General features: G+C 41.2%; 1 protein-coding gene across 2 annotated transcripts in view; it reads left to right on the top strand.

Moving 5' to 3' along the window:
• LOC116985943 overlaps positions 1 to 12,916 on the top strand; it is a 261,983-nt gene that overhangs the window by 59,614 nt on the left and 189,453 nt on the right. For both annotated transcript variants that reach the window (XM_033041073.1, XM_033041072.1), the window contains exons 40-46: positions 545 to 572; positions 1,552 to 1,633; positions 3,517 to 3,684; positions 8,385 to 8,596; positions 8,802 to 8,896; positions 9,945 to 10,072; positions 12,302 to 12,457. In XM_033041073.1, the coding sequence (XP_032896964.1) occupies positions 545 to 572; positions 1,552 to 1,633; positions 3,517 to 3,684; positions 8,385 to 8,596; positions 8,802 to 8,896; positions 9,945 to 10,072; positions 12,302 to 12,457 (869 nt within the window). The remainder of the gene's footprint in view (positions 1 to 544; positions 573 to 1,551; positions 1,634 to 3,516; positions 3,685 to 8,384; positions 8,597 to 8,801; positions 8,897 to 9,944; positions 10,073 to 12,301; positions 12,458 to 12,916) is intronic.

Below are 12,916 nucleotides of genomic sequence, written 5' to 3'. Positions count from 1 at the left end.
TACAAAAATATTCTTTTAAGCATGCAAAACATCTATTGGTAGTTGTTGTGTACTTATAGTCAAATTTTCTTTGGGTAACATGACTGCCTGTTGTATTGTTAGTTTCTTTCCTTTCTGATTTTTTTCTTTTGTAACATAGAACATATAACAGGCTCTTCAGCCCACAATGTCCATGCCGAACATGATTCCAAATTAAACCCATCTCCGCTGCCTGCACTTGATCTACATTCTTCTATACCCTGCCACTCCACATGCACAATCAAAAGCCTCTTAAATACCACTGCTGATTCTGCCTCCACTACCAACCCCAGCAGTGCATTTCATGTACCCACCACCCTCTATATAAAAAAAAAACTTCCCCTCACATTTCCTTTCAAATTCACCCCACTCCACCTCGCCTTGAAGATTCGCCCCCATATCTTTGATATTTCCACCGTGGGGGAAAAAATATCCTGTTTGTTAACACTAAATCTGAATCTGTGTGTTTATATTAATGTCAAAAGTGTATATCTCATAATATTTTTCTCTTTCATACCTGAAACAGAGAGAATATTTTGTGCAGACAAAGACAGGTAAGAATTTAAGGGAAAGCTTACTTTGTGCCCTGCCTCAGGCAGACTAAAGCCAATGTTAATATGCGAGCCCGATGCATTTGATCTGGAAAGATGCTACATAGTATAATTTAGTGCATCAATTAATGCACAGATTTTGTCAATGTTAACCCACATAAAATGTGAATGCATATGACCTTTGGTTGACTGCTCCTGTACTATTCAGAATGATGGATTTTTGCAGTACACATATTCTCAACTGCAAATGGAGTTTGTCAAGACTAAAGTGAAACAGATCTATTTTCATTCAAGCAAGTCTGAAGAAGGGTCTCGACCCAAAAGGTCACCTATTTTTCTCCAGAGATGCTGTCTGCCCCACTGAATTACTCCAACTTTTTGTGTCTTAACTGCGATTTCTAAAATATTTTAAGTAGAATTTGTACATAACAGGTCAAATTTAATTTGTATTCAGCAGTAAATATTAATTTGAGATGTTTTGTGAACAATTTCTAAAATAAAAAGATTTTAATATTTTTCTTGTAATCTAACTGCTTTGATTCAATAAATATTAGAAAAAATATCAGTTAAAACATAGTCCATTATTAGCACTTGAATAAATAATACATAATAAAATCTCTGCTCGAAAGTAGATTTTCCAGATGGATGTTGATGGTCAAAGCCTGTGAGCATGTTCATTTGTGCGAACATTTGTATAAAGAAGTAGGATTTGGGTAACTGAGACCAATGGAAATCAAATTTCCCTGGCCCATTGGCTATAATGTCTTTGAGGAAAGCAGAAGCCTTCAGATCAACAAGGAAACCAGCTTCAAATAATCGTTTCAAATCATTTCAAATGATCTTGGTGACAGACCCTGTGTAACTCTGAGAAAGAGAACAAATAATTTAAGTAATTGTTTTTGTCGAAAGCATTAATTGTTTTTTTTTTATTAAGGATATTTAATTCAATCACAATGGAAATGTTTTGATTTTCTTCCCACAGTTCGGCTCTTAATAATTTCATCACTAACGTTAATCCTGAACAGTTCTGCAACTTTAACATCACGGAATATGCATGTGCGAAGGTGAGAATGGGTCACAGTGTAAAGATCATGTAGGGATGTATATTTAAGTTGCTGAGGGACAGATGTCAGTAGAATTCTGCATTGTGCTTCTTTTCTCTATTAATCTGATTTACCTACCGATGAATGAAATGGATTGAATGTCTGAAGGCTCAAAATTCCATTCCTCTATGTTAGTGGTTCTTAAGCTTTTCAGCCCCACGACCCATCAGACATTCTTGGTCAGTACCGTAACTCCCAAAACAAAAATTGAAAAAAAAAACAGCCCGATTTATTAAAACATGTCTGCAAATACTCAGTCAATGGGATAGCTGAAATTGCTTCGCAGCCATCAGGCGTTCAAAACGAGGACGAATGCTCGCCAGGCAGCACCTCATGTCTGCGTTGATCCCAAGCCTATCGCATGCCTTCGTTTTCAGAGTTACCATGGTTGAGAATCCAGCCTCACAGCGATAGGTTGAGGGGGACTGGAACAATAGGGTCAGGGCCCTCTTCGAAAGAACAGAACAGGACAGTCCTTCACTTTCAGCCATAACATGGCAAGATCTTGATCCATGAAGTCACTCTTGAGATACACATCTTCACGAGTTCAGTAAAATTCAACCTTCGCAGTTACGTCAGTATCGCTGATGGCACTGTCTTCAACGGAAAAGTGTCGGACGATCCACTCATCACAAGAGCGGTCGTCCAGTCCGGGGAAGTAACGTTCGAGGGCTTCACTAATTGCCAGAAGGTGGGTTGAGATCTCCTCATGGAAGTGGCATTCAGCATCTGGCTCAGCATCCAGGAGAGTCGTCATCTCAGGGAAGATAGTCGTGTTAAAGGTGAATCTTCCTCCTGAACGCTGTCACGAGCCAATGGGAGGTTTCCTTGAAGTGACAGGTTCAAGGAATTCACCTCGGCAAAGAAGTCAGCCAAGTAAGCAACCTTCATCACGAACAGTTCATCCTACATCTTTTTATGAAGCTGATTCTCCTCGGTACACCCTCTCTCCAAGAACAACACTATTTCCTCTCAAAGTTGAATCACACTCCTGCCATCTGGGAAGAGGTACAGGAGCATTAGTTGCAAAACCAGCAGGATGCTCCCCAGCTTCTTCCCGCAGGCTATAAGACTGATGAACGGACTTTGCCCCCTGCCAAAGTATCGCGCACCAACCACCAACCTGGACACACTGCAGCAGAGCCACTGTCGTGCCGCTGCCGATCGGAACGCCTGTTGATATTTAGTAGAGAGTAGAGTGTTTAATTAAACTAAACTAAGCTAAACAATGGATAATTCAAAGACTTGCAAATACAGCCATGTTCATTGCATACTTTACCTATTCTGCATCATCCCAAGAATTCAAGGATTTATTGGATAATATCAAGCAGAATTGTGTGTTTTGATGGAACATGGACAACTCATAAACTGGCAGAGGATGTTACAAGATATTGATTTTGATTGAAAGATGCAGCATGGAAACAAGCCCTTCAACCCACCGTCGACCATTCACACTGCATCTAGTTCACCTATGTATAGGAAGTAGATGCGAAAATTCCACTTTCTAATCTATTCCCTACACACTAAGGGCAATTTACAGAGTCCAATTGACCTACAAGCCCACACATCTTAGAGAAGTGGGAAGAAACCGAGGCACCTGAAGGTTGTCTCTGGGAGAACGTGCACAGCACCCAAGATCAGAATTTAAACCGGGTCTCTGGTGCTGTGAGGCAGCGTCTCTACCAGCTGTGTCACTGTGCTATGTAAGACTATTTCTGCAATACATCGTGGAAACATTGGTTACTAAGGAAGTGAATATTTTGTGACATATTAGATGATATATTATGATATATTAAAATATCTTGGCTGGCTAATCACATTTTTCTGTATGAATTCCATTGCAGACTGATTTACTGAACCGTGGCATAAATAGTGATGCCTTGACGAGTATTTTTGACTGCTTTATTGGCGACCAGGCTCTGAATATCTCAGATGAAACAGCGTTGACTGTTTTCTTGCAGAAGTTTAATGAGACTACACTAAATGAAGCATTGGAGAAATTGAATAGGAAGGTAACTAATTATAGTTTGCTTTAATTTATTTATCTTTGGGATGTAATAAAATGGATTCCCCTGAATACAATTGCACACTTGGCTAAATCAGGTAGGAATGGCAATTTATTTTCCCTTTTTGGGCATTGGTATTAGCAATACAGCCACTTTAACCCCTCTCCCCCCCCCCCCCCCCCCCCCCCCCCCATTCCCGCACTGACCTTTCTCCTTTCTGTCCTGGGCCTCCTCTACAGTCAGAGTTAGGCCCAACGCAAATTGGAGGAACAGCACCTCATATTTTGCTTGGGCAGCTTACAACCCAGGAATATTGATTCCTCTAACTTCAAGCAACCCTTGCGTTCCCCCTTTCTCCGTCCCTCCACAACCTTAGTTCTCTGACTAGTTTCTCTGTCCTCCTGATTACATTTTGACTGATTGTATGCCTCGTTGTCACCTTCCCCATAACCAACAATGAACAATTCTACATTTTCCTTGTTCACCATCTCCTTTGATCTGTGTTTTCACACCTTACGGTTCCATATCTCTATGTCTCCCTCTCCCCTGACTCTCAGTCTGAAGAAGGGTCTCGACCCCAAACGTCACCCATTCCTTCTCTCCAGAGGTGCTGCCTATCCTGCTGAGTTACTCTAGCAATTTGTGTCTACTGTTTTATGACAATCCAGCAGTTTTGTGCTTATCATTACAATGTGGCCATTCTCTTATTAAAATCTGAATTCTTCCTGGAGTTTAACCTCCTGCTGTCGACTTGAACTCTGGTCTTGAGTCTTTATTCCAGGCCTCTGGGTTCCTTGTCCAGTATTGTAACCGGTGCAGTGTCACCGAGTTAGGTCAACTTTTCTTGTACTTCTTTGAATCCATAAGATCGGGGGTGGAAATGAGACGTTTAAAATGGTAAAAGAGTTTGACAGGGTGGATGCAGTGAGATCATAGTTCTCATGAGAGGCTAAATCAGCTTCAGTAGTTCAATGGTGCGTTTATTGTCATGTGTACAAAGTGCAAACGCACAGTGAAATTATTTACTTACAGTAGAATATCACCATTCCTAAGCACAACACCAATTGGCAAATTGTACAGAAATAGTCTACTGATCCTGCATGCAAGAGGCGCCAGGTTTGGCGCCATTTTCAAAGTTCAGTCTGGGCTCTAGTTGTTATGAGTGCTTATGTATTTTGAGGAATAGATCCTCTAGTTTGAGGAAGAACGTTCTTGTTATTGAAGGAGTGCGGCATAGGTTCACGAGGTTAATCCCCGGGATGGTGGGACTGTCATTTGATGAAAGAATGGAACAACTGGGCTTGTATTCACTGGAATTTCACTGGAAGGATGAGAGAGGATCTTATGGAAACATATAAAATTATTAAGGGATTGGACAAGCAGGAAACATGTTCCCAATGTTGGGGGAGTCCAGAACCAACGGCCACATTTTAAGTATAAGGTGCAGGCCATTTTGAACTGAGATGAGAAAAAACATTTTCACCCAGAGAGTTGTGAATTTGTGGAATTCCCTGCCTCAGAAGGCAGTGGAAGCCGATTCTCTGGATGCATTCAAAAGAGAGTTAGATAGAGCTCTTAGGGCCAGTGGAATCAAGGGATATTTGGGGAAGGCAGGAACGGGGTACTGGTTGTGGATGATCAGCCATGATCACATTGAATGGTGGTGCTGGCTCATAGGGCCGAATGTCCTACTCCTGCACCTATATTCTATGAGTCTATCTGGAAACATGACTTCCTCATCATATTGTGGAAGAAGAATGGATAGCACTGCAATAGTGGTGAATTGACTGAGAATGCCTGATCAGATTGATTGATGATTATTGTTCATAGTTTTCTTTGATTTCTCAGACTTGACGCTGAAATTCCACCTGATTACCACTTTAGTTCTCAATCCCTTTGTTTCTGTGAAATCGGCATCTGTAGAAAAGGCTGTTTAGCAATGTGTAATTGTTTCCTGAAAACTTTGTATTGCTATCTTAATTGGAGTGTTCAAAACTGATCGCAATATCATGTCATAGGGATGGCTTCAGAGGTACAGCATTAAGGGAGGAAAAGTGGAGGGAGCTGTGTCATGGAATCAAACAGCACGGAGACAGCCCCTTCAGCCCAACTCATCCATGCCGACCAAGATCCCCTATCGTTATCCTTTACCTGTGCGCTGTGGACGGCATAATTGTATTCAAGTATAGTCTTTTCTTTGACTTGATGGCACTCTAGCAAAAGTTTTTCACTGTATCTCGGTGCACGTGATAATAGTTAACTAAACTAAAGCAAGCTCGCCCCATTTGCCCATCATGGTCAATTTGAAAGGAGTTAACGGACAGTTTTAATTATGTTTGTGCCATTCATTAATTGGTATCAGATTTAGAAATATTGCTGATATGATACGTTATTACATCTCTTAAAACCATTGTTAGTGTACGTGATGACTGGGTGTCTTAACAATCGCTTGTAAACTAACTGCAGTCTGTAAGGTGTAAACTATATAGGTTGTAGTGTTAGATTTATGCTGATTAATATGGAATGCATTAATCACCATTTTATCGTGATAGGAGACAATTTGATTTCAGCATCCTGTGATAATTTCCAACATTGCCATTAACAGGGTAAATATGTGGACGATGTGAATTAAATATTAAATACCATTAAATTAAATACAGGGAAATTCGCAAGCGAGGGGACCCATGTGCTGAAATCAAATAATGGACTTGGATTTGAGACTCACGATAAGAAACCTATGCTCATCTCAGTCCACAATTCTGGGCTAATGTACACGATTATAAGACAAATGAAAATACTCTGGTTGTTGGAAATTAAAAGAGAAAGCACTCGATGAGCCTTGCAGTTCAGTGTACAGATATGGAGCGAGGCTGAATGTCTCATGTATTTACCTGACATCCAAAATGGATGATGTGAACAGGGTTACCCATAATGAACCCTGAAGAAGGTTCTCGACCCGAAACGTCACATATTCCTTTTCTGCAGAGCTGAGTTGGATGATCAGCCATGATCATATTGAATGGCGGTGCAGGCTCGAAGGGCCGAATGGCCTACTGCTGCATCTATTTTCTATGTTTCTATGTTTCTATGAGTTACTCCAGTTTATCGTTCCGATGAGGGAATCTGACACAGGGTAGAATGTTGGAGTGATTAAGTGACCAAAATGATCTTTACAGTGTCATACGGCATGGACACGGGCCCTTCGGCCCAACTTATCAATGCTGATCGAAATGTGGTCCCACGCCCACATTTGCTTCGTATCTCTGTGTAAACCTTTCCTGTCCACATAATAACTCTAAGGCCACAAGAAGGGATAATGGGAGCATGGCTATAAAATGGTTATATTGGTGATTCTAATGGTGTAACAGAGTATGAAGGAAGCTTGGCATGTCTGGCAAAGTGGGAGAGTTTTTTAGCTCCCTCATCAGAAAGTGGAAGATGGATGTGAAGTGACTGGGAATGAGTGCTGAGATTATGTTGTCATTTTCATTGATTTCTCAGGCTTGACACTGAATTTCCACTTGTGAAACTTGTATATGTTAGTTCTCCATCGCACCTTGTTTTACTCTGTTTCCGAGAAACTCAACACAAGCTGCTGGAGTGGGGCATCTTCCAGTTATGGGCTCTGAGCTGCAATATTGAATCTTATCCAGCGCTCCTATTTTCTCTCGGAAATCAGGTCATTGTAAAGGAGACGCAGAGTGCTGGAGTAACTCAGCGGGCCGGGTAGCATCTCTGGAGAACACAAATCCTATGCATGTTCTCCAGAAATGCTGCCTGATCCACTGAGTTACTCCAGCACTTAGTGGTCTTCTTTTATAAACCAGCATCTGCACTTCCTTGTATCTCGTTCTGAAGGGGAATGGCAGGACTGGGAGTAATGAAGATGCTTAGGACTGGATTCTGAATCCACCCAGCCCTAGACCCACCCAAGTCCTATAGAAAATAGGTGCAGGAGTAGCCCACTCGGCCCTTCAAGCCAGCACTGCCAATCAATATGATCATGACTGACCATCAAAAATCAGTACCACCTTCCTGCTTTCTCCCATTATCCCTAGATTCCGTTCGCCCTAAGAGCCATATCTAACTCTCGTGAATACATCTCCTAACTCTCTATTTTTCCAGGATGTGGATTTACTCTCTGCCATCTTGTAGTCATTTCCAAGCCCAAGTTTTGAAACTTGTGAAAGGTCATAAGGTCATAAGTCATAAGGTCATAAGTGATAGGAGCAGAATTGGACCATTTGTTCCATTAATTTACTCTGCCATTCAATCATGGCTGATCTATCTCTTCCCCCCTAACCCCATTCACCTGCCTTTTGGCCATAACCACTGACACCCTGTACTAATCAAGAATCAATCTCGCTCTGCTTTAAAAATATGCATTGACGGCCTCCACAGCCTTCTGTGGCAAAGAATTCCACGGATTCACCACCCTCTGACTAAAGAAATTCCTTCTCATTCCTTCCTAAAGGAACATCCTTTAATTCTGAGGCTATGACCTCTTTTCCTAGACTCTCCGATTAGTGGAAACATCATTTCCACATCCACTCTATCCAAGCCTTTCATTATTCAGTATGTTTCAATGAGGTCTCCCCTCATCCTTCTAAACTCCAGCGAGTATAGGTCAATGTTAACCCACTCATCCCTTGGATCATTCTTGTAAACCTCCTTTTTGAAATTAAGCACAATGTTATTTATTTCAGACCCCAAACACAGAAACAATTCCACTCCTGACGAAGGTCATATTTCTAAACTCTGTGTGGGACATTGTGAAGACAAATGAAAACTTAACTCAGTCGGACTTCCTGGCAGAATTGTTCCAAGAACGACTCAGGCCATTTATTGCTGGCATTACCCAGTCGGCAGTGAGCCCACTTCTAACGAGAAACCTAACCTGTGATGGTTACCAAGAAGTGTGAGTAAACAACTCTTAGTTTAATCTAAATCAGAAGAATAACTCTATTTAAACATTTGAATTTGTTATTACTTAGAACATGTAATTATCATTAACTGATTTGCCACACATTGAGGACGTTTCTTTCGATTACAATTCAGACTATTTTTATTAATGTGAACTATGTCAAATCTACAGTAATTTTAATTGTCTTTCTCTGTGATAGTGTTAAAGGACTTACTAATGGATTCGGAGACATGTCACAAGAAGTGAGAAGGACTGTCCTGAAAGAGTGGATCTTTAATTACCTAAATACCACAGGTAATGTAGAAAACCAATTGCAATTATCCAATATATTGCAAATAATGTTAGAAGATTTGTTGGTAAAAATTTGTCGTTGATTTATTTCTTCAGCAAACTATAGACTGTATTTGGTTGCACTACTGACTTTGGTTACCTAATACTGTACTATGATTATTAGTTTATTGCATTATTAATTTTCACTTTTTGTGTGTTTATGGCCCTGTGAAGCAGCAGCAAGTAAGAATTTCATTGTTCCGTTAACAGTGGATATTGCAATGAAACAAGGCAAATGAGTGGCGCAGCAAGAGAGTTGCAGCCTCACAGCGCCAGAAACCCGGCTCCGATGCTGACGACAGGTGCTGTTTCTATGTAGTCTGTACGTTTTTCCTGTGACCACATAGGTTTTCTTCGGGTGCTTCGGTTTCCTCCTACATGCCAAAGACGTGCAGGTTTGTAGGTTAATTAGCTTCTGTAAATTGTCCCTAATGTGTAGGATAGAACTAGTGTACGGGTGATCAATGGTCGGCATGGACTCGGTGAGCTAAAGGGCCTGTTGCCACGCTGTATCTCTAAAACGAAGTTAAAAAAACCAAATGCTGTTGATTTAGTTTAGTTTATATTAGAGATGCAGCGTGAAAACAGGCACGTTGGCCCACTGAGTCCGCACAGACTAGCGATCCCCACACACTAACGCAATCCTACACACTAGGGACAATTTACTATTTAAACAAAGCCAATTAACCTACAAACCTGTACGTCTTTGGAGTGTGGGAGGTAACCGGAGCACCCGGAGAAAACTCACACAGGTCACGGGGAGAACGTACACACTCTGTACAGACAGCGCCCGTAGTCAGCATCGAACCTCGTCTCTGGAGCTGTGAGGCAGCAACTCTATCGCTGCGCCATCGTGCCACCCTATTGGTTGATTCTTCGTACAGAGAATGTTTCATGGAGTAATATCTTCATGTTCTACGAAGGACTATTTATTATTCTTCCAATGATAAGAATGTGTACAAGAATGATTTAGTGATTGAAAACTCACCAAATGCTTTCTGCTTTTCCTCAGCGTTTTCTCTTAATTGTTACGAAGATCCAAAGTTTGTTGTATTTCTGAGGGATTCGTTTGAAATTTTAGTTCGCTTTCTAACTCTGAAGGATGTGTTTCCTCTGATGTCACTTAACATTGTGTCTGAGGTAAAGGTTAATTGATTATTCTTGTGGAATTGGGTAACTGGAATTGGGATGCCAGGTCAATATTATTCACGAGAACAGCCTGTAGCTATTACAACTAAACTAATAATAATCCCATTTTGATCAGTTCTGCTGAATGTCTTTGACCTGAACATTTGACACTGTTTCTCTTTCCATAGGTGCTGCTTGACCTGCTGACTATTTAAAGCAGGGGTTCCCAACCTTTTTCGTCCTGTTTACCCCTGGCAACTTTAATAGCACATAACAAAATTATTTCACTTATTTATGAACAACTAATGATGAACAGATATTCTGGTATACCAGAACCAAACACAGTTAGTCAATGAGAATAAATATGTACAAATCCAGAATCAACAAATTTACCCCTTGGGTATGCACAATTTACCCCAGGTTGGGAACCTTTGATTTAAAGCATGTTCTGTTTTAATTTTCTAGTTCTAGACTGGAATAAACACTCTAAATGTATTTATAACGCTGCAAACAATTTAATCTGGGCCATTTCTTGGAAGAGTATAGAATAATTTCACCAGCTGTTTAGGACACAGCAGTGAACTCAGTGGGAATTGTCCTGCATTTATTGGCTCTGATTGAGTACGTGCCTATCTGCTTCCCAGTAAATCAAATATCCACATCAAAATTTATGATAAAAGGAAGAAAGAAAGTCCTAAAGAAAGGTATAGGAGTCTGAAAATCATGACCTCCAGTTTCAGGAACAGCTCATCCCAACAACCATCAGGCTCTTGAACGGAGTGGGCCGAAGGGCCTGTTTCCATGCTGTATCTCCAATAAAAACGAAATATTGCTTGTGCGTCTGCTTCCATCTCTTCTCTTGGTGGTACGTTGCCATGGTTCTCGTTCACCCTGTGCCATCCAGAGTCAAGTAGAAAGAGTGACTCCCATAACAAATCAAAAATATTGATTTAAAGGGTGTACACAGCACAAACTTCATTAGACATTGTCCATGGCTAGGTAGAGCATCATGCTTTGCAGTTGAATTACAGATTAGTATTGAAGGACATCGTATTAGACCACTACCTACCGTGTTCCATGTGCTCAATGCTAGCAATGGTCACCAGGTTAATTCCCGGGATGGCGGGACTGACATATGATGAAAGATTGAGCTTATGTTCACTGGAATTTGGAAGGATGAGAGAGGATCTTATAGAAATATATCAAATATCTTAAGGAATTGGACAGGCGAGATGCTGGAAAAAAATGTTCCCAATGTTGGGGGAGTCCAGAGCCAGGGGTCACAGTTTAAGAATAAGGGATAGGCCATTTTGATGAGGAAAAACCTTTTCATCCAGCGAGTTGTGAATCTGTGGAATTCTCTGCCACGTAAGGCAGTGGGGGCCAATTCACTGGATATATTCAAGAAAGAGTTAGATATAGTTTTTAGGGCTAACGGAATCCAGGCATATGGGGAGAAAGCAGGAAGGAGATTCTGATTTTGGATGATCAACCATGATCATATTATAGACAAAAGACAATAGGTGCAGGAATAGGGCATTCGGCCCTTCGAGCCAGCACTGCCATTCAATGTGATCATGGCTGATCATCTACAATCAGTACCCCGTTCCTGCCTTCTCCCCATATCCCCTGACTCCACTCTCTTTAAGAGCCCTCTCTAGCTTTCTCTTGAAAGTATCCGGAGAACTGGCCTCCAGCGACCTCTGAGGCAGAGAATTCCACAGACTCACAACTCTCTGTGTGAAAAAGTGTTTCCTCATCTCCGTTCGAAATTGCTTATCAATTATTCTTAAACTGTGGCCCCTGGTTCTGGAGTCCCCCAACATCGGGAACATGTTTCCTGCCTCTAGTGTGTCCAAACCCTTAATAATCTTATATGTTTCAATACGATCCCCTCTCATCCTAAATTCCAGAGTATACAAGCCCAGCTGCTCCATTCTCTCAGCATATGACAGTCCCGCCATCCCGGGATTTAACATTGTATTGAATGGCGATGCTGGCTTGAAGGGCCGAATGGCCTTCTCCTGCACCTATTTTCTATATTTCTTTGTCTAGTCAAGTTAAAATGGCGAGGCTGCCTCGACTGTAAATGTAACTAAACTCATGTTAAAATGCTCATTGCAGTTTACATTTCAAACTAAAAAACGAATAATGTTTTTATTGCTGTAACTTCCCTGGATTTATGTCTTTAGCCCAGTCTACGTCCAGCTGAATGTATACATTTCTTGTTATGTTTGATAGATATTGGATAACATCACTCCAATGGAAACGATTGAGATCCTTCGCAGTCCCGGGTTCCTTGACGATTACAGTATTCTGGCCACCATCTTAATCAATATCTCTCCGATCAATAAGTTGACTGAACTTGCTTATATCTTCCTCGCCGAGACCGAAAAAGTGAGCTACAAATGTTGCTGTACCTTCTGAAATCTCACTATGTACGACTTCTCCAACTAAGCTGTGCATTTTATCAAAGGAGGAGTCTGCAGTACCTGAGATTGTGTTTTTCGTTTAAGGAATGATATTGGGTGTACCCTAGCCAAAAGACAAATTTAATTGGTTGGGGAATTAATTTTACAAAGGTTTGGGAATTTGGCACGGTGGGGCAGCGGTAAAGATGCTGCCTTACTGCTGTCTGTACGGAATTTGTATGTTCTCCCCATGACCGCTTAGGTTTTCTTCAGTTTCTTCCCATACTCCAAAGATATACAGATTTGTAGATTAATTGGCTTGGTATAAGTGTAAAATTGCCCCTAGTGTGTAGGATAGTGTTAATGTGCGGGGATCGATGGTTGGCGTGAACTCGGTGGGCCGAAGGGACTGCTTCCATGCTGTATCTCTAAACTAAACTAAACT

The sequence above is a fragment of the Amblyraja radiata genome, chromosome 22 (genome assembly GCF_010909765.2).
Source record: "Amblyraja radiata isolate CabotCenter1 chromosome 22, sAmbRad1.1.pri, whole genome shotgun sequence".
Taxonomy (NCBI): Eukaryota; Metazoa; Chordata; class Chondrichthyes; order Rajiformes; family Rajidae; genus Amblyraja; species Amblyraja radiata.
The sequence above is the reverse complement of the archived record's forward strand: the minus strand, read 5'-3'. Positions and strand labels throughout refer to the sequence as shown.